The 19,415-nt window shown below is 59.3% G+C and overlaps 3 protein-coding genes across 13 annotated transcripts in view; 2 read left to right on the top strand and 1 right to left on the bottom strand.

Annotated features, from left to right (window-relative positions):
• Nucleotides 1-154: 154 nt before the first annotated feature.
• On the top strand, nucleotides 155-8,344 carry Rcor2 (REST corepressor 2). Of its 3 annotated transcripts, XM_063227406.1 has the most exons (13): nucleotides 155-320; nucleotides 3,238-3,476; nucleotides 4,160-4,216; nucleotides 4,508-4,588; nucleotides 5,137-5,189; nucleotides 5,277-5,438; nucleotides 5,548-5,672; nucleotides 5,758-5,830; nucleotides 5,917-6,132; nucleotides 6,481-6,558; nucleotides 7,006-7,063; nucleotides 7,203-7,432; nucleotides 7,519-8,344. In XM_063227406.1, the coding sequence occupies exons 2-13, from the start codon at nucleotides 3,350-3,352 to the stop codon at nucleotides 7,831-7,833; spliced, it is 1,575 nt and encodes a 524-aa protein (XP_063083476.1). In that variant the 5' UTR covers nucleotides 155-320; nucleotides 3,238-3,349; the 3' UTR covers nucleotides 7,834-8,344. The 3 variants fall into 3 exon arrangements, with proteins under 3 accessions (XP_063083476.1, XP_003468455.3, XP_063083477.1); XM_003468407.4 differs by lacking the exon at nucleotides 155-320 and having other exon boundaries at nucleotides 3,313-3,476; nucleotides 5,761-5,830; XM_063227407.1 differs by lacking the exons at nucleotides 155-320; nucleotides 7,203-7,432 and having other exon boundaries at nucleotides 3,313-3,476; nucleotides 5,761-5,830.
• Nucleotides 2,304-3,188, top strand: LOC134471094 (uncharacterized protein ENSP00000471857-like). Its single transcript, XM_063229008.1, has 2 exons — nucleotides 2,304-2,394; nucleotides 2,590-3,188. The coding sequence occupies exons 1-2, from the start codon at nucleotides 2,304-2,306 to the stop codon at nucleotides 3,186-3,188; spliced, it is 690 nt and encodes a 229-aa protein (XP_063085078.1).
• A 174-nt stretch (nucleotides 8,345-8,518) lies between the features above and the next one.
• Nucleotides 8,519-19,415, bottom strand: part of Mark2 (microtubule affinity regulating kinase 2) — a 60,338-nt gene continuing 49,441 nt past the window's right edge. For 2 of the 9 annotated variants that reach the window (XM_003468098.4, XM_013150705.3), the window contains exons 8-19: nucleotides 18,745-18,981; nucleotides 18,216-18,335; nucleotides 18,010-18,109; nucleotides 17,825-17,937; nucleotides 16,725-16,857; nucleotides 16,316-16,494; nucleotides 15,782-15,879; nucleotides 14,835-14,996; nucleotides 14,018-14,272; nucleotides 13,170-13,196; nucleotides 11,238-11,282; nucleotides 8,519-10,617 (exon numbers count right to left, since the gene is read on the bottom strand). In XM_003468098.4, the coding sequence (XP_003468146.1) occupies nucleotides 10,257-10,617; nucleotides 11,238-11,282; nucleotides 13,170-13,196; nucleotides 14,018-14,272; nucleotides 14,835-14,996; nucleotides 15,782-15,879; nucleotides 16,316-16,494; nucleotides 16,725-16,857; nucleotides 17,825-17,937; nucleotides 18,010-18,109; nucleotides 18,216-18,335; nucleotides 18,745-18,981 (1,830 nt within the window). In that variant the 3' untranslated portion in view covers nucleotides 8,519-10,256. The remainder of the gene's footprint in view (nucleotides 10,618-11,237; nucleotides 11,283-13,169; nucleotides 13,197-14,017; nucleotides 14,273-14,834; nucleotides 14,997-15,781; nucleotides 15,880-16,315; nucleotides 16,495-16,724; nucleotides 16,858-17,824; nucleotides 17,938-18,009; nucleotides 18,110-18,215; nucleotides 18,336-18,744; nucleotides 18,982-19,415) is intronic. The other 7 variants (XM_013150703.2, XM_013150706.2, XM_005002939.3 and 4 more) reach the window with 7 other exon arrangements.

Raw genomic sequence — 19,415 nt, 5'->3', positions numbered from 1 at the left:
TCGCCAAGTCCTGGGCTGGCCAGGGCTGGCGTCTCAGGATGTGAGGAGCCAGGGGCTTTTTTTTGGCCTAGGCAAAAGAAAGCTTCGGGCAGAGGGCTGTGTGAGGGCCGGGAGGCTCAGTCTCCTCATCTGGAGGAGCGGCCTGGTTGTGGGCTTGGGCTCGATTTGAGGCAGCCTGCATGCTGGCTTGCAGTCTTCAAAAAGAAGGCGCTGTTGTCTCCCTCCTGGGGGAAGGATGAGGACTCCAGAGCCAAAATAGCAGGGAGGACCTTCCCGGGAGACCTGCGGCCCCTACTCAGCTTGCAGGTGGCCTCAGGGAGGTAAGGGACCTGAGTCCTTGGCCCCTTCCCCCACCCAGGGTGGAGAGGAGGGCGGGCTTCTGGGCTGCCTTCTCCTCCACTCCCACCCCAGGTTTCTGACCACGTGGCACCTCTACACCCCAGCCCTTGGGGGAGGATGATTTCTGGTGTGGGGGGGTGAAGAGCAGAGGAAGGTGGGTGGGACCTAGGGTAGACTGTGACCTGGGCCTGTGGCACAGCCGCACCCACGGCCCTGGGCAGCAGGGAGGGGGTGCTGTCTCTTTAAGAGCCTTCAGGCTGCTGGGAGCAGATGGCCAGGCTGGCCGGGGCCCCTTGTCCTTTGTGTGCCTTTGCACAAAAGAGGGGGCCAGCTGGGGAGGGGGCGGCTGCAGCAGGTGGGAGGGGTGGGGGCTTGCCCCTCCCCCTCCTAACCCTGCACCCTTGCCCCTTGGGGGGAGATTGCGCAGGAGGCATGCACTTTCTCCAGAGACCCTATGGTTCCCACTATCGCCCCCAAACTCTCACCCTGCCCCTGCCGCATAGTGCCCCACCTCCCTGGCAGAAGCCTCCCCGTATTAGGGCTTAGAGACCCCTCCATTCCAAGGAATGAACCCCTCCCTACCCCCACCTCCAGAGGGGCTCTTCCTCTATCTGCAGAGAAGACGGGGGGGGGGGGAGTGGCAGCGGTATGGGGGGGGCTGGGCTAGAGGGGCGCTTTGGCCTGGATCCTGGCTAGGGGGTGGGAGAAGAGAGTACCTGGGGCATCACTGGAAGAGGAAGGCAAGAAATAGGTGTGATGCTGAGGCCGAGGCCTGGGGTGGGGCGAGGGGTTGGGCGAGCTGGGTAGGGGACCCCCGCTGGGGCGCTGCCTGGTGGGAGGCAGCCCGAAAGATGAAAGACGCCTTGGGAGGAGAGGGCGGTGTGCACAATGGTTGCCTGCCAAGCTGAAGGGGACAGAGATGAGAGCCTCTCAAAGGGTGGAGGCCCTGGGCTCCGGGATGGCACCCTGCCACTCCAGAGGGGCCAGCCCGGGAAGGCGCTGTTCCTCTGGGGCAGACCCTTCAGCCCACAGTGCCCCTTGGTCCATTGGTCCATTCCTTCACCTCCTTTGTGGGACCTTCTCACCTCGGGGCTCGGTGCCCGATCTGATCTGTGATTTAAGAAGTGGAAAACGTCCCTGTAGTCCTTGGCCCAAGGTGTGGCGGGCAACGTGGCCGCTGGCTGGGTGGCCTCCGGGGCCAGACAGCGCAGTAGCAGGGTGGGGTCGTGCCTGACTGGGCCAGGGTGCCCGCAGAGAGCCCCCAGGGACAGGCGGCCTCAGTCGGGTTGTGGCCGGACCGCAGGACCCCGGCCGGTCGGCCACAGGCAGGGATGGGGGCGGGGACCCCTGGCAGGGTCCCGGGCTGCTGCTAAATTTAGGGATCTGATTACAGAGCGGCCGAGGACGGGAAAGGAAAGGAGCGCGGGAGCGGCTCGGCCTGGGCACAGCGGGTGTGCCCGGAGGTCCGGGTGGGAGGGCGCGGGCGGGGGCTCCGTGCGTGCGCCGCAGCACGTGCCCCGGGCGCCGGTGAGCGCGCGGGCTCTTTGTGCGCCTGGCAGGGTAGCTGGGTCTGGCTTGGAAAGTCTCTGCCCACCTCCTCCCCCATCTCCGTCTGCGCCTTCCTACCCGCTTCCCTGTCTGTCACTCGCCGGTGCTTCCAGCTGGGGTGACAGGGGACCCAGGGAAGGAGTGACCCTTTAGCTCAGACCTTCCTGCGGACCTCCCACTCCCATCCCTCGGCCCTCGGGGCAACCGCTCTGGGGTGCAGACTGCAGCAGTTAAAGGGAATTGGGGTGACCTCTGGGACCCATGGGTCCATCAGAAGCTAGACTCTGGCCCAGTAGCCCTTGGAGGAATTCATTCCTCGCCTGTCCGGCCTCCCATCCGCTCTGGCCCCCAAGGGCGCCCGAAGGGGGGGTCCCCCTTGCGGAAGGGGGGCGGGGAGTTCCTTGGCAGGACGGGAAATGGAAGGAAAAGCCGAGCTCCACCCGGGCAGGCGGGCGGCCTCTGGGCCCCCGGGGCAGGAACCCAAGCCCACTGGTGTGTCGGACCGAGGTGTGCGTGGGAGGAGCTGAGCCCCCAGCTGAGCCCCTCGGGTGCAGTGGGATCTCTCCAAGGACAAGCCCGGGCGTCCGGGAACGCGAGGGGGGCCGCGCAGAGGGCCGCGCTCCCCGCCCGGGTCCTGACCCCACCCCCTGGAGGTCCAGCCCCGGGCCCAGGCCCCGCCCCGGGCCCTCCCTCCCACCCCAGGGCCAGATGTTCAGCTGGCGGAGGCATCGGCTGGGGGAGGGGTGCTGAGGCCGCAGCCGGCACTACTTCCCTGCCAGCAGCTTCATTGTGTGCGCGAGGAGCGAGCGGCGGCGGGAGCGGGCGGGCAGGCGGCAGCGCGAGCGCGGCGGAGAGAGCGAGCGCGCCGGGGAGGGTGCGAGGCGGCGCCCGCGGTTGCGCTCCGCCCGCTCCCAGCAACTCTACCCTGGCGCCGTGCGCGCCGTCCTGCCGCCGCCGGGTGCCGTAGCGGGAAGGGGTTCGGCGGGGACAAGGGTCTCAAGCCCCGGCACTGGGGCATCCCCGGCGCCTCCGAGAGGCGCAGATCCTGCGGGGGCGCAAACTGCGCTGCAGCCCTCGCTCCTGAACGGTGTGGGCACGCGGGCGGCGAGGCTTCTGGGCGCCCCGAGGGCAGGGCGCCTCCCACTTCTCCGGGGGAGCCCCTAGCCCTAGGGTCGCACAGAGCGAGCCTGCCCCAGCCACGCTGGACCTCGCGCTCATCCCCCGCGTACCCCTCTTCTGCACAAACTTTTCCGACGCCCTCGCCCGGGAGGGTGGCGGGGAGTGCAGGGGCTGCCCTCTAGGCTCCAGCCCCGCCAGACCCCAGCCACGCTGACCTCCGGCCTCTGGTAGCCTCAGTGGCGACCTCTCCAGGTCGGGCCGGGGAAGGCAGTCGAGGCGAACGCGGACTCCGCCGTCGCTCTCCGCGGGCCCCCGCGCACCCCCGGGGCAGCCGGGCAGGGTAATGCCTGCGGTGATGGAGAAGCCGAGTGCGGGCTCCGGGATCCTGTCCCGCAGCCGGGCCAAGACGGCGCCCAACGGCGGCCAGCCGCCCTCTGAGGATGACAGCAGTGAGGAGGAGCACTCGCACGGTGAGCCCGGCGGTCTAGGGTTGCGGGCGCGCCGGCCCGGGTCGCGGCGTGGGGCGGGGAACAGCGAAAAGCGGTAGACCATGGGCCTCTTACACTGATGGTGCCTGCCCGTTCTGGATCGCAGCCTCTGCCTCGCTGCTCCTTCGATCCTGGGGCCACCGCCTGGGCCCCTTGCTGCGGTGGAGGCGGTCCTGCCCGCCCCCGCCCTGTCCCTGGTAGCGGAGGCACCTAGGCGTGTCTCCTTTTCAGATTGGGTCCCGCATACCTTGCCAGCTTCAGGTGACTGAGGTCTGGCGAGGGTAGGGGCTGAAAAGCCATCTCCACACGGAGCCCGAGACTCCTGTGGTGGGGAGGAGTCCAGCAGGGTTCCCTGCGGGATTTGGTCCTGGTCTAGGTGCTGCCCTCAGCGCCCTCACCCTCAGCCAGAACAAAGCGCTCTTCTTTGGCCTGGGCTTTAAAACTGTGCTCCTGTCACTCCCGCCCCCCTGCCCCGGTCACGATCAGACAGGGTCGCTCCCTCTTCCAGTCCCTCTGGGGCAGAGGGTAAACAGGGAAGATCGGTGAAAGTGAGCCTCGTGGAAGGTGGGGGGCCTTGATGGTCGGTCAAGAGGGAGTCCAGGCCACCCCCCATCCCCCTGGCCTCCCTCCCTCCCTGGAGTCCTGACTGCCTCCTGGCTCCGCAGACAGCATGATCCGCGTTGGAACCAATTACCAGGCCGTAATTCCAGAGTGCAAGCCTGGTGAGTGGCAGAGCAGGCGGTGAAGGGAGGGGTGGAGGCCGATGGCTTGGCCTGCAGCCCCACCTGGGGAGCCCTTGGCCGGCTCCTGCTCGAAGGACAGGCGGGCAGGCGAGGTGGGTGGCCTCATGGTCGTGGCAGGGTTACTTTTCCTACTGTGTCTGGATCTCTGCCCCTCCTTCCCTTATGGGCCTCACCTCCCAAGCCCCACTCCTCTGCTGCCCTCTGGCCTTGGGTCCAGGCTGTTGCCTCCAGGCTGACCTGAGTTCGTCCCTCACCGTGTTTGGTCTTTAGAGAGCCCAGCGCGCTACAGTAACAAGGAGCTGAAGGGGATGCTGGTGTGGTCACCCAACCACTGTGTGTCAGACGCCAAGCGTGAGTGGGCAGGCTCCGGGTTCAGGCTCGGCCCTGGGTGGGGTGGGGGTTTGGCTTCCTTTCCTCCCTAGACAGCCCTTCTCAGAAGTACACACCTGTCTTGCTAGCTACTTGGGAGACTGAGGATGGGGGATCCTTTAAACCTAGGAGTTTGAGAACAGCCTGGGCAACTTGAGACCCTATCACTTAAAAAATAAATAGGAAGAAGCTGGGTGTGGCGGTGCACGCCTATAATCCCAGCACTTGGTGAGGCTGAGGCAGGAGGATTGGTGTTGTGAGTTCAAGAGCAGCCCGGGCTACAAAGTGGGCCAAGGCAGCCTAAACTGCATAATGAAACCCTGTCTCTCAAAGATCCCCCCCAAAAGGGTGAAAAATAAGAGGCAACCCATTAGGAGGAGCTATTCCCTATTCCTTTTCTCCAGTAAATTTTCCTACTCTTAAAAAGAAAGAGAGAAGGATCAGCAGGGGGTTTGCACCCGGGGGTTACCACTGGCAGGTCTGGGTTAGGAGCCCTAACCCCTGTCCAAGACTCGCTTCTCCCCCTGCAGTTGATAAGTACATTGCAATGGCCAAGGAGAAGCACGGCTACAACATTGAGCAGGTGAGTTGGGGCTGCGTGGGCGCTTGGAGGTAGGGCTGGGATGGTGCTGGGGTGGCAGAGCCTGAGCTGCCTTCTGTGCCTGGCCAGGCACTGGGCATGCTTCTCTGGCATAAGCACGATGTGGAGAAATCCCTGGCTGACCTGGCCAACTTCACCCCTTTCCCTGACGAGTGGACTGTGGAGGACAAGGTGTTGTTTGAGCAGGCCTTTGGCTTCCACGGCAAGTGCTTCCAGCGGATCCAGCAGATGGTGAGGCCCTGATGCAGCCCCCCAGAGCTCCTCGGCCCCTCTGTCCTGCCAGCTGCAGGGGGCTTGGAGTCTTGGGTGGGCTCCTGTGACCCTGCTGTTGCCTCCCTAGCTGCCAGACAAGCTGATTCCCAGCCTGGTAAAGTATTACTACTCCTGGAAGAAGACCCGCAGCCGGACCAGTGTGATGGACAGGCAGGCACGGCGCCTAGGTGGCCGCAAGGACAAGGAGGACAGGTAGGGGCACAAGCCAGAGCTGGGTGGGGACAGGCAGTGTTCCTAGCCTGTCCTTGCCTTATTCCCTCCCTGGCCCCTGTGTCAGCAGCGATGAGCTTGAAGAGGGGCGAGGAGCCGTGAGTGAGGGAGAGCCAGATGCCGGAGACCCCAAGAGAGAGGTGAGGTGCTGAGTGGCACTGGCTCTACCTGGGCAGCTGCCCATCCTTGGGCTGGCACCATCCACCCCCTCACCCCTTTCCTGCAGCCTCTGCCCTCTCGGCCCCTGAATGCACGCCCAGGCCCAGGGAAGAAAGAGGTCCAGGTGTCTCAGTATCGCCACCACCCCCTGAGAACTCGGCGACGTCCACCCAAGGGCATGTACCTGAGCCCTGAGGGTCTCACTGCGGTGTCAGGAAGCCCGGATCTTGCCAACCTCACTCTCCGTGGTCTTGACTCCCAGCTCATCTCTCTTAAGCGCCAGGTGGGGCCCCCAGACAAGAGGGGGTGTGCAGTGTGGGCTGTCAGCTCCTAGGAAAGTTTTTTTTTTTTTTTTTTTTAAGAGCAGACTATATTTATTGAGAGAAACAAAGCTTCTGTCTGAAGAGAGACAGAAGGGGTCCCGAGTGGGTTACCCTAGGAAAGTGTGTGTAGTAGTAAGGGAGTGGATACAGGTGCCAAGTCTGGTCTGGACCCATCTCTAGGGCTGGTGTTCTTTTCTGGATCTTTTAAAAAAGCAGTCTTTCCTACCTACTGAGTGGTTGGATGGTGGTGTGCGAGAGCTTTGTTGGGGAAGGGGTGCCCGGGGTGAAAGTCGATCCTCCCTCCCCAGGTGCAGAGCATGAAGCAGACCAACAGCAGCCTCCGGCAAGCCCTGGAGGGCGGCATAGACCCACTGCGCCCCCCTGAGGTAAGGCTGATCTGCAGGTTGGGTGCAGAAGTGGGTTGGGGATCTAGGTTTCCATTTCTGTGTTTGATTTTGAGGTTATATCCCAGCAGCATAAGTGCCTAGCTGGCAAGCACAGGGTCCTGAGTTTGATTCTTGGTGCTGGGGATCGAACTCGTGACCTCACAATTGCCAGATAGGCACTTAAGCTACTGCTGAGCTCTATTTGAGGCTCTTTTTTGGTTTCTTGAGACAGCATCTCACTATGGAGTCCAGGTTGGCCTTGAACTCATTGTGTAGCCCAGGCTGGCCTCCTGCTTCAGGACCTGGCTGCATTTCCTTTTTTTTTTTTTCCTCGAACTCACGACTGCCTGCTTGCAAGGCAGGCGCTTATGCCGCCGAGCTAAATCTCCAGCCCCTTCCTGGCTGTATTTCTAAGTCTAAAAGTTATTTATATTTCTTGCTCTTTAGGCCAACACCAAGTTCAACTCCCGCTGGACCACAGATGAGCAGCTTTTGGCTGTGCAAGGTGGGTCAGACCACAGGGGAGAACAGAGTACCCCTGGAGTGTCTCTGCCCCTTTTATGGAGCAGAAGGTAGAGGGAGAGGGTCAGGGAATTAACTAGCTCTGAGGGACATTCACACTCTGCTGCCCTTTGACCTTGCAGCCATCCGTAGATATGGCAAAGACTTTGGGGCTATTGCAGAGGTGATTGGGAATAAGACTCTGACCCAGGTGAAGACATTCTTCGTGAGCTACCGGCGTCGCTTCAACCTGGAGGAGGTGCTGCAGGAATGGGAGGCTGAGCAGGATGGGGCCCCTGGAGCCCCAGTCCCCATGGAGGAGACTAGGAGAGGGGCTCCCTTGCCAGCCCCAGCTCTAGAGGAAGATGATGAGGTGAGGGGTGAGCAAAACCCTCTGAGGCGGCGTCACTCCTAAGGCCTGAGGATACCCAGGTACCCATTATCTGTTTCACTTTTCAGGTCCAGATCACCTCTGTCTCAACCTCCGTGCCTCGACTGGTGCCTCCTGCACCCCCACCCCCTCCGCTGCCCACCTCGCTGTCTCAGCCGCCCCCACTGCTGAGGCCACCTCTGCCCACAGCGCCCACCCTGCTTCGCCAGCCACCCCCACTGCAGCAGGGTCGCTTCCTGCAGCCACGGCTGGCCCCCAACCAGCCCCCGCCACCTCTCATCCGCCCAGCCCTGGCTGCCTCCCGCCACAGTGCTCGGCCAGGCCCTCAGCCCCCACCCACCCTGATTGGAGCCTCCCTGGAGCCTCCTGCCCCCTCACTCTGAGCCCTGAGCTCCTGCACCACCCAAAAGCTGCGGAGCCTCTGCTAGACACCCTGGGGTGCCTCCTAGTCCTGAGGACAGAAGCCACAAGGGCTCACAACAGGTCTTTTAACAGACCCAGAGCTTTTGGTCAGCACAGCCCGGTCTGGGGGCACCGCAGGGGCCTCGGTCAAGGGCTGTGGATTCCTGGCGGGAATGGCTGCCTTCCTGTCTGCGCGGGCTTGGCCTTTGGGCTCGCCCTGTGTATGTAGGAGGTAGTGACCTTAGTGTGGGGCTGGGAGGATGACTCTCTGCTGTCCTTGGTCCCCTTCCCCTCCTTTTAGCAATAAGCCTGGGTGAAGAGGGAGGGCTGGGGGAGGTGGCAGGAAGTCTGTCCTCAAGGCCAGGTGCCTGCTGGGGACCTGAGGCTGCCCACCTGCCTCCCTCCCCAGGCTGCAAGGAAAGGGGGCAGGGGACTTATAAAAACGTGGGTCTATTTTTCAATGTTTTTAAAAAATAAACAAATGCAACCTCCTAGGTTTGCCCAGTCTTTGCTCTGTTCTGGCTTTTGCAGTCCTGGTCACTTCCTGGGCCCTAGAGGAAGGTGCTTCTTTGGGTGGCTGGTGTGGAGAGAAGACAGGCTGCAGGGCACCTTGCCTGAGGGGACTGGGTCCCAGTGGGGCTGGGAGAAGAAGCAGGAGGCCGAAGCTCAGATTCCAAACATTCTCTTTATTACGTGTTTGATCCAGAGAAACTAAGTGCAGGGCGGGAAAGGAGGGGCCAGGTGGGGAGGGGCCACCTTGCCAGGGTGCCCCTGGCCCCACCCCCTTCAGGAGCCAAGCCCTGTGGGCCTGGTCCCCTCAGCACCCAGGCCGTCCCTTGGGGCAGGGAGGGGAGAGGGGGAGCCCTTGGTCTGAGCCGGAGCCACAGCTGGAGCAGGGAGCAGGAGGGCTGAGGTTGGTGTGGACCCCTTCCTGGGACTCAAGGGCTCCACTTGCCACTGAGCCTGGCCTGGGACTGGGGGTGGTGAACAGGGGTGGAGTCATCATAAATCAAAAAAAAAAAATAAAAATAAAATAATAAAATAAAAAATAAAACCCATCACAAAAAAATGTACAACTCGAGGAGGGCAGGGGCTGCCTTTCTGTAGGGCCCCCTCCCCCAATTTCTCAAGAACTGAAACAGCAGAGAAATAAATTAAGGGATGCAGTGGCCGCCACCAGTCAAGCGCCCATAGCCACCCACTCCCACACTGGCCGCGAGGTTAGCAAGCGGGGAGTCACTTTGTCCATCTGTCCCCCACCCCCGTGGGGCACAGATGCTCCCGGCCCTGCCGCCCAATCCAGCCTTCCGCCAGGTGGCCTTGAGGCCCTGGGCAGTCTCCTGAGAGGAGGGGCGACAGCGTCAGGAAGAAAAGGCAAGGCCGAGATGAGAGTGGTGTGGGAAGTCACTGCTATGGTGCGAGCTGGTGCCCAGATTAATGCCAACGAAGGGGAAGCGGTGGGGAGAAGGGCCGGCAAGGGGACTGTGCGTTCAAAGGCTTTCCCGGAATGGAGCGCAGGGGCCCGGCATCCCGGTTGGTGACCGCAGTCCCGGTGCCCCGCAAGCTGAGGAGCCCATGTGCCCTGCAGCCCCCCAACCCCAAGGCCTGATCGGTCCTTCTGGCGGGCGGACCAGAAGATGGCACAGACTTTTGAGGAGGGGAATAAACGTCCCCACAGCAGCTTGTGGAAGGAAATGCCCAGCTCTGGGGAAGGGAGGGCAGGGATACAGTGTGAGGGAGGCCAGGGCCCTCGCCGCAGCCCCACCCTCCCCAGGGCTGCATAGCGCACCCGCCTGGCCCCTGGCCCCAGGCCCACAGCCCAGGGACCTGGGGGCAGGGGAAGGCCACCTCTGGTGGTTTGCTGGGAGGGGAAAAAGGGGAGGAAAGGGGAGAAGCCCAAAGTGGGCCTGGCGGAGGGCCTGCCAGGGAACTCCACCACTCTTGCCTGAGAGTGTTCCAGCCCTGAGCCACCCTCCCGGGAAACCCCACAGATCCAGTCTCGTCTGTCCCAATGGGGCAGGGAGGAAAGGTGGCCGCTGGGATTTTTTTTTTTTCTTTTTTCTTTTTGGTAATAAAAAATTTCTTGGTTTAGGCGAAATACTCTGTGCAACCGCTGTACCGAGGGGGAGCCCTGCCCCCCCTTGCCCCCTCCCCTTCCTTTGCCTCCTGTGGGAGAGAGGGGAAGGAGGACTTTCTGGGCCAGGGTAAATGTGAGGTGGGAAAAGAGCCATCTCCTGTCCTCCACGAACGTGGGAGAAAAAAGGAGAAGGGCCAGGAAGGGGACAAGTGCCAGCAGGGAGACACACCAATCCATCGCTGCAGTCTCGACTGGGTGGGGGTGCTGCGGCCAGGCTCCGCAGCGAGTCCAGCTGGCCACCTTGGGCACCCCCGGGCCGGCGGCCTGTTAAAGCTTGAGCTCGTTGGCTATTTTTGAGGCTATGTTCTTGAAGGCCATGGAGGTGCCCGATATCCGCTTAAACCGGACTCCGTTGAGTGAGAGCCGTGGCAGTTTGCACACCTCCATCTCCCACTGCACGAAGTTCTCGTGGCCCGGTGTGCCATGCATGCACAGCAGCATGTACTTCTCGTGCAGCTCGCTCTGACAGCTGTTCGCATCCAGCACCTTTCGGATCTCCCGCATCATCTCATTGGGCTCCATGGAGCTCGTAGTCTTCATACTCCATGTAAAACGCAGTGAGCGCGGCTTGGCCTCCCGAAATTCTTCTTTGTCTTTGTCGTTGCCTCCGCCGCCCACCACATGAGGTCTGTGGAGAGGGCAAGGTGGCTGTCAGGCAGTAGGCATAGGCACCTAACCCACTGGAGCGCCACCCTGGCAGACCCTGAGGCCAGCAAGGAGAGTAAGTGGGAGCAGAGCATGGAGCTGGAAGGGGAAGCAGTGTGAGCCCAGCCCGGCCCTTGTTCTCCAGGTTGGGGAGCCAGCAGGGGCAGGGGGAGGGCTGAGAGTTCCATGCTGCTATCGGTTTTCCTTAAGTGGGGAGGGTCAAGCGAGAAACAAATGCATTCATCCACATCAGTGAGCCAGCCAGCGAGCGCTGTCCCTCCAGAAAGCAGCCCAGGCACAGAAAGGAGAGGTGGCAGCCACGGGGCAGGAACCAGTGGGCCCCATCACCGACCCGGGGCTCCAACCTCGGACCTCCGACCTCCAACCTCTGGGGTGTCTAGGACCTGAGGGAGGGCCCAGGTCTACAGCCCTGGTCTGGGAAAGGGGGATTCTCTGAGGCAAGGGAGGCCCCAGCAGGATGGAGGCAGGCAGAACCACCAGAGGGAGGACCAGCCCAGTGACAGGAGGAGGAGGAGAGGAGTAGGCGGCTGGTGGCTCGCCCGGTGGACTGGGCAGGGCCAGTGTTGGCTCCGACCCTCTCACCTGAGCGTCTCCACTCGGTCTTTGCTTTCAGGTTCATTCAGGTTCCTCAAAAAACAGAGCGAGGGAGAGTTTAGTGCTGGGATCCCTCGCTCCTTTCGCCACCTCAGACCCAGGTGAGACTTGGTCTGGGGAGGTGCCACCAGAGGGTGGGCAGGACCCAAGCCCAAAGGCCACGTGCCTGTCTCCTGCAGGCCAGTATGACACTGCAGCACCTCATACTGGCAGCTCAATTCTCCCTTGCAACAGGGAGCCTGTCCCCCCTCAGCACTCCCAACACGGGGAGGGAAACGGCTGTGTGGGCACGGACCCATCACAGCCCAGGGAGCAGCACCCTCTCTAGGCCACAGCCAGGCTCCTCTCTCTACTGGGGAGGCTGGGTGTGGGTCCTTTCTACACTGCACTGGGACTCAGAGGGAAGGCCTCCCAATGAAGTTTCAGGGTCTCCTGGGGGAGGGGTGTGTGTGGAGGGGCTGGGCTGGAAGACACAGAGGCCTCTCAGGAGGCCCAGGATGCAGAAAACTAGAGCTGCATGGTGGACACCTAGTGCTGGGCATCTGTAGCCAAACTGGACAGTTCTTCCCTGCATTTATGACTCCCCTACCCCAGGCCTGCCAGGCTGGCTTGCTCCTACAGGAGAGGGCCTGGGGCCAGGCACACGCCTGGGGGTGGCAGATAGGGATGAGGTCTGGCCCCGCTGAGCGGCTTCTCCAGCTCCTGCCCAGAGGATGGGTGCCTGGAGTTGGGAAACTGGGGACTGCAGAGGGAGGGACAGATGTGAGGAGGGAAAGCAGCAGCAGCACATATAGAAGGACATAAAGACACACAGACACACGGATGCCAACAAGCACTCTGCGATCAGGGCCTGGCTGTGCCAGGGAAGGAGCCTTGGCCGCTCCCTCCCCGCTCTGCAGAGCAGGCCCCTCCAGCCATGCAGTGAGCTGGGGGAAGAGCAGAGATTGGGAGCCCTGAAGACCTCATCTGGCCAGTTTTCCCCTTAGCTGTGACACCAGTATGCCTGTCTGGCAACCTGTGTTCCCGACCTGGCCCTTGGTGTGTCTTGGTATTTGACCCAGCCAGGCTTGCAGAGAAGACAAGACCAAGGCCAAAAGAGCCAGGAGCTGGCCCAGAGGGAGAAGGCTCAAAGAAGATGAGGTTCTCCCTCGTTCTGCCAGGGCTTGGGGGATTATCCGGCTCCTGGCTCTTTGGTAGGCACAGGCCATATGCGGAGGAAGCATCCTGGAGGAGGGACATGACTCATCCAGATGCTGCCGGAGCAGGGAGCAGGTTGCTGGGCCATGGTGGGTTGGGCTGGTCTGGTCCTGCAGGAGCTGCCAGAAGGGGGTGCTGTGTCTCATTCATGAGGCAAAGGCTCCTGGGCCTAGAAGAGTCACACTTTAGCCTAGGGAGCCCAATGTCCCTGCAGTACCTCTAAAGTCCTGCCATCCCACAGGCCAGAGGGAAAAGGTCACACAGCCCCAAGCTTAGCAAGCCCAGGGGACCCCACGTGAGTCCATCCCATATGCAATTTTAACCCCTGTGGGCCTCCTTGTAGCACATGCATACAAGAGGGGAAGGGCCAGAAAAGGAGCCCAGTGCCAGTGCCCAGAGCCCTGGGCAGGTGAGGGGAGACAATCTTAAAGGGAGAGTCCCGGGAAAGGTCTCCTCTAGCTGGAGGACAGGTGCACCCCCACCCAAGGAAGGCCCCTTACGTTCAAAACCATTTGCCCTTAGGGGCCCAAAGTGTTCAGAGCCCAGACTGTCTAAAGGTCCACTCCGAGTGGTCTCCGTCCCTTTAAGATGGTGGAGAGGAAGGCCACACAGACCAGGTCAGCAGATGGAGAGGGTGCAAGGGCCAGAAAGGGCCGTTAGTGTTGGAGGCAGACACGGGACAGACACGCACATACACACACACACAGCGGGCTCAACGCCTACCTTCTGGCAAACCTGAAAGACAGATTTCTAAAAAAAAAAACAAACAAAAAAAAAGACAAAATAAAAAAAGAAATAAAAAAAACCCAACAAGACGATATGTGGATAAGCAGGTAGGGAGTGGGCTCCCCAGGTTTAAGGGTCACCCAGTTTTGGAAGAGCCGCTCAGCGAGACTAGAGTCCTGTTCTTCAGGTCTTCTCCCACCCTCTGAGCAGTCCTTGAAGCTGCCCACGCAGTGTGGACAGCCAGTGGCTCTGGAGTGGTACAGAAGGGCAGAGGCCTGCTCTCCCAAAGCCCCTGCTGCCTGGAGCTGTGACTATGGGATGGAGAGAGGTAAGGAGGGAGGTGACAGACAGCACCCTCCAGCAGCCTCGGAGCCCCACCCACACCTACATAGGGAGGCACAAGGGCAGCACTGTTGCTGAGCGGACCACTGTGGGCAGAAAGGAGGTCAAAGGGGGCAAGACAAGAGACCAGGAAAAATTCTGCTTGTCAGCCCAGCCTGGCTCATGCCTCATGACTTTGCAGCTGCATAACCAAATATAAGTTTCCATGGGAACCCAGGAGAGAAAAGGGGGGCTTTTATTTTAGCATCTGAGTTCACACTCCCCGAGAGAGGAGGCGGCATCGCCCATCTGCTTGGGGCCAGGGACTAAGGGGTGCCTCTGAGGATGGGCCTAGAAGGATGGGCCTTGAACACATAAGGTGTTGACAGTGACCCAATTCTTAGGCTTCCTGAGGCCTCTTCTAACCCTAGGACCCAATCCCAGTTCTGGTCACCCTACCCCACAACCCAGGTGAACAGAAAGGCCTTGTCCCTGCCTCTTACCATAACAAGGGCCCCACTCACCTGCGGACAAATTTGGAGGTGAACTTGCTAAAGATGCTCCCAGAAGCACCCCGTCGACCCTGGCTGTGGCCAGAGGGAGAGGCTGGGGTCACACCGTAGGGCAAATTCTGCTGGTCCCGCACCTGTCGGAGCTGCCCAGCGTGGAAGGTGCTTCGACTGGACACACCCCGGGGGAAATTAGTTCGTTCTGGGGCTCCACCACTGCTGATGTTGTGGGCAGAGGGTGAGGCGACAGGGACACGCTGAGGGGCTGTGCTGTGGGAAAAGCAGTGGGGGAGAGGGAACGTGTCAGATGTAGGGAAACCATCACATCGCCAAGCACCAGCTCTGTGGAGGGGGTGGGGAGGGGAGATGCTAGGGAAGAGGCAGGCATCACAGAGGACACAGAAGGACGAGTGTGACCACTAAGGACAGCGGTGTGGAGGAGACCTGTGGACGTGGAAGAGATGGTTTGGGAAAGGAGAGGGAGACAAGGCAGGACCCGTGTGTGAGAACAGTACAGGCTAGAGAGAGCTGGCTCCTGGACCTTCCAGGGACAGTGGAGACCAACTCTCAATGAGTAAGGCTCACAAGAAAAAGGCCTCCCTTTGGAGCTTCAGGACAACTTCCTGCGTACCTGTTCGGAGAGGGAGAAGAATACGAGGGGCCTCGATGCTATTTTTTGTGCCCTCTACTTCCTAGCTTCAGAGGAAAGAGCCATTTCTTGTGGCTAACATGACAAGAAGGGAACAGGGCCCCCCAGATGGGAAGAACTTGCTGGGGAAGGGGGAGGGCAGGCCAAGGGCAGCAGGTGCAGCAGCTGCCCCACCACACTTGCCTGGGCCGCGGCACCTCACAGTTACTCTCCGTGGGGGGCAGCCCAGAGGACTTGTTGGGGTGCACGGAGGCCGACATGGATTTCTGGTGCTGGCGGGGCCGGGCCGCAGAGACTGCGGCGGAAGCAGAAGCCGTGGAGGCCCGGGACCCTGGCATGGTTAGGCTAGGAGACAAAAGCAGCGGAGAGGCCCGGGTTAGGGGGTGAGTGAAGGAAGAGCCTAAGTTAGTTAGGAAGCAAGGGCATGGCCAGGACCAGAGCTGGGAGCGTCAGCAGGCTGCAGGTCAGAGCTGAGAATGGAGAGATGGGTAGTAAAGGGCAGGGTGAGGAAGCAGTAAGGTAAGCTGAAATCTAAGGAAGAGCAAACCGAAACAAGGGAAAGCCAACAGGCGGCCACTGCCACCAGTTGCACTGGTCTCCTAGAAATTCTATACAAAGAGCAGGGTGTTGCCACAGAGAAACTTTCATTAAGCTCAGAGAAGGCAGAGCCAGGATGTAACACCCCAGAAAAGCCTGTTAAGACAGGGTGCTTTGATCCGAGCACACAGCTGGAGACCCCCAAATGTGCATTCCCTCAGGTGGGCACTACTGCTTCTGCCCTGAACTGGGAATGTGCACCCTTTCAGGTGGGCACTATTATTCTGCCCTGAGCTGGAACCCCCGAAGACGAAGCCTTAGGAACCTCAAAGAGACTGCTCCAGGCCTGGCCTCAGCTAAGCAGTAGGAAGGTCGCTGAGGTGCCCATCGGAGTCCCGCCCGCAGCAAACAGTCAGAGAGGACAGGGAGGAGAGATGGCGTGGAGCAGGGGAGGCAGACGGCCAGACTGAACAGAGCCAGGACGAGACTCCAGGGAGCAGGGGCAGTGCTGGGGCAGCCTGTGACGCTGACAGATAGGATCGTTCTGCTGCGAGGGGAGGCACACGAGTGTGGCAGGTGGCCCAGCTGCTCACCTGTCTTTGCCGTTCTGGATGGACGGCTGGCCGAGGCTGGCCCTATCCAAAAGCGGGGAATTCCTGCTTCGGTTTGTGCTGGTGGAGAGGACACTGTTCTGTGAGGGAGTGAAGTAAGAGGTGTCTTACAGGAAGCAGAAAGCTCTCCAGTCCGCCTCTTCCCCAGGGCCAGGGAAAACCTTCCTTCTCCCTCCTTCCCTTCAAGCAGACAGTGGTGGATTCAAAAAAGGATTCTGGCTGGGCATGGTGATACATGCCTATAATCCCAGCACTTGGAAGGCTGAAGCAAGAGAATCTCTGAGAGTTCAAGGAGAGCCTGAGCCACAAAGTGAGTTCGAAGTCAGGCTGAACTACATAATGAAACTCTGCCTCAAAAAGATTTTGTTCTTCATCCGGGAGGCTGGGCTTTCTACACTAAGCAAAAGTGACAGCCAGAGGCCCAGTGTCTGGATTAAGGAAAGAGTGGCCTAGGGAGGGGAGGCCCCACATAGGAAGGGCAGAGGACCCTGGGGCTGGGTGGGGGCTATGGCTCACCGTGGAGGGGGTAGGAGTGGTTTTCTTCCTGTCCAGGCCAGGCAGGGGGCTGGCAGGCACTTTGGCAGTGCTGCTGGCCTTCCGCCCCACCTCTCGGTCCTCCTCAGGCCGCTTATTTTCTGTGTTGTTACTCTGAGTCTTCTTAGAGTAGGAATTAGAGGTGGGAATGGCTGGGCCAGCTGTGGGGCCAGAGGTGAGATATGGGTAAAGCTGGCGCCCACTGAGGAGCTACTCCTTAAATGGCGCTCTCTTTGTCACAAGCCCCGCTGCACAGAGGTGCAGCAGCCCGTCACTTGCCCACAGCCATGCTACTAGTATGCGACTGAACTAGGAGTAAAACTCAGCAGTCACCTAGAGCCCCTACAGCCTGTATGGCTCTGGATGGGGATGATTCCCCAAAACCACATACCCTGGTCGCTGAAGCGTCGCTGCTTGGGGTTGGCTGAGACACTGCGCTGTACTTTGTGGGATGGGGACGGGGCACTGCTATTAGTCAGATCAGCTGAAGGCCGGGGCTTCAGGGTTACGGCATCACCTTCCAGCTGCAGTTACAGAAAACACGGTATCAAGAAGGGCAAGAGTCACACAGAGACCCCTCCAGAGGGACACACATCTACTCTCATATACTACCCTCTCCCTACACACAGGTACTGCAGGCTTATAGGTCACATTACCCTAAAAGACTGACACAAACCTAGGCTATTCCTTTTCATCCTAAAGACCCACATACCCTGCTTTGAGCAGAAGCAAACAGTCAGACAGAACAGAGTATCTGTCCTTAGACAAGGATACACACACTCAGATACACAAACACACATTCAGACTCACAGACACCCCATCCGTACTAAGAACCACCAGACACCTCTTAAGCAGGCTAGCGTGAGAACTTAGAGGAAGCCCACCACCGCCAAGTGCATATGGGCACTTCATCCGGGAGGCTGGGCTTTCTACACTAAGCAAAAGTGACAGCCAGAGGCCCAGTGTCTGGATTAAGGAAAGAGTGGCCTAGGGAGGGGAGGCCCCACATAGGAAGGACAGGCACTGAACTAAAAGCAAACAGGCAGATCAAGCCTCCAGAGCCATGGCTAGGACAGCCATACCTGCACATGGAAACAGACCCAGACACAAACACCAGGAAAGGCAACACAGATAAAGCTTCACCTAAGGCAGTCAACACAAAACCAGAGGCGTACACTTCCACATACAGACACAAATCTATCTAGATCAACACAGAACTGCCGGCCAGATGGCACAGGCTCACAGTTGACACAGTGCAGGCCAGCTCCACTCACTCCTATGGAGCCTGGCCCCAGGCTCAGGTCCCCTATTTTTCTGCCTGGCTCCCTGAGGGAGATCACAGAAAAAGCTCAGACACCACAGCTGGTTCAAGCTGGTTGGGAGAGACCACATCTACTTGGAAATGGGCTCTGCCCTCCGCAGGTATGAGAAGCTGAGGTACTCCCTATAGCCAGGAAGGGCTGCTGAAAGAATGGGGCAGAGAATACACACCTCAGAGCTCTTGTAGCCCAGAAGCAGATAGGTGGCCATCACCTCATTGTACCGCTGGCCCACCAGTGAGTCCTGGATCTCTTCCCGAGTGTAGCCCATGGACACCATCAACTCTGCACAGAGCACACAGTTAAGGCTGGTCTTAACCCCCAGGCAGGTCAGCCTCTGACCAAGCACAGCCTCACCTGTCCGCCGGGGATCCTTGTAGTCAGGAAGTGGCTCCACATAAGGCTTCAGTTCATCATCTTCATGTCCCACGTTCATCCATCGGTCTTTCATGATTTGCTGGGGAGCAAAGGGGAAGGAAAAGGATAGTGGCAGAGGAAACTCATCTTGGAGGTTTCCATGGGAACCCCAGGGCTTTTAGCCAGCTGGACTCCAGGCTGCTCACCTCTAAAGTGCCTCTCTTGCTGGGATTAAGAATGAGAAATTTCTTAAGCAGGTTTTCACAGTCCGTAGACATGTAGAACGGAATACGGTATTTTCCCCTTAGTACCCGCTCCCGCAGCTCCTGTTGTTAGAAAATTCAAATCACCCCAAGGCCAAGAGAAGAATCTAATATTCAGTGTTCTGAGAGTTCAAGACTGGATAAACAGACATAAGTGAAATATGGTGGAAAGCAGCCAGCCTGGGCCAGAAGAGAGGCAATGAAATCATGAACCCTCACCTGACCAATCTGAGGCCTGCAAACCTGACTCCCTTGAGGGATGAATGCAGAACCATTTATCTATCTCTCAAGACAGAACTGAGGCTACTGATTCCCTTGGATGGAAGACCTTTTAACTGCTGCTACCTTAGCAGCCCTGCTCAAGCTCCAGCTTGGGAAACACATAAATGGGTAAAGGTGAGAGATCAGGGATAAGCCTGGAGGCCGAGGCAACAGAAGTAATAAAATGTTCTAAGCCTGCATTTCACTCCACCTTGAGGTTCTGTCCATCAAAAGGCAAGGATCCGCTGACCAGGGTGTAGAGGATGACTCCTAAGCTCCATACATCCACCTCAGGTCCATCATATTTTTTGCCTTGAAAGAGCTCTGGGGCAGCATAAGGGGGACTGCCACAGAAGGTATCCAGCTTGTTCCCAAAGGTGAATTCATTGCTGAATCCAAAGTCTGCAATCTTGATGTTCATATCAGCATCCAAGAGCAGGTTTTCTGCCTGGAGGGTAAGATAAAAACCATCAGAATATCTGGGCAGGGGAGACTGAGCAAGGAGGAGTGCCATGAATTCAAGGTTAGCCTGGGCTACATAGTGAGTTCAAAGTCAGCCTGAACTGTACAGCAAAACCATCTCAAAAAAAAAAAAAAAAAAAAAAATCAAACCAAAAGAAACATAAGAATACCAACTGAGTTGCACTGAGACACTGGGCAGGTAGGAGCAAAGGGAACAGGGGAACCCATGCATAGTCATCTTAGCCTCACAACTAACTTTCTCCACCAACTCCAAGGCAGGACTTCAGTCAGCATGAACAGGCTGGACAAGAGGAGAAAGACCCACAGGCCTCCCCACCCTCCACCAAGGCCACCATGGAACTGGGATCTGCAGGCTTGGAAACCCTGGGAGCTGAGCCCAATTTCTGGGCCAGGTCCCAC

This window comes from Cavia porcellus, unplaced genomic scaffold, assembly GCF_034190915.1.
Source record: "Cavia porcellus strain 051 isolate PalLab524CR breed Dunkin Hartley unplaced genomic scaffold, mCavPor4.1 scaffold_17, whole genome shotgun sequence".
In the NCBI taxonomy this organism is placed as follows: Eukaryota; Metazoa; Chordata; class Mammalia; order Rodentia; family Caviidae; genus Cavia; species Cavia porcellus.
Note: the sequence above shows the minus strand (reverse complement) of the source record. Positions and strands in the feature narration are given on the sequence as shown.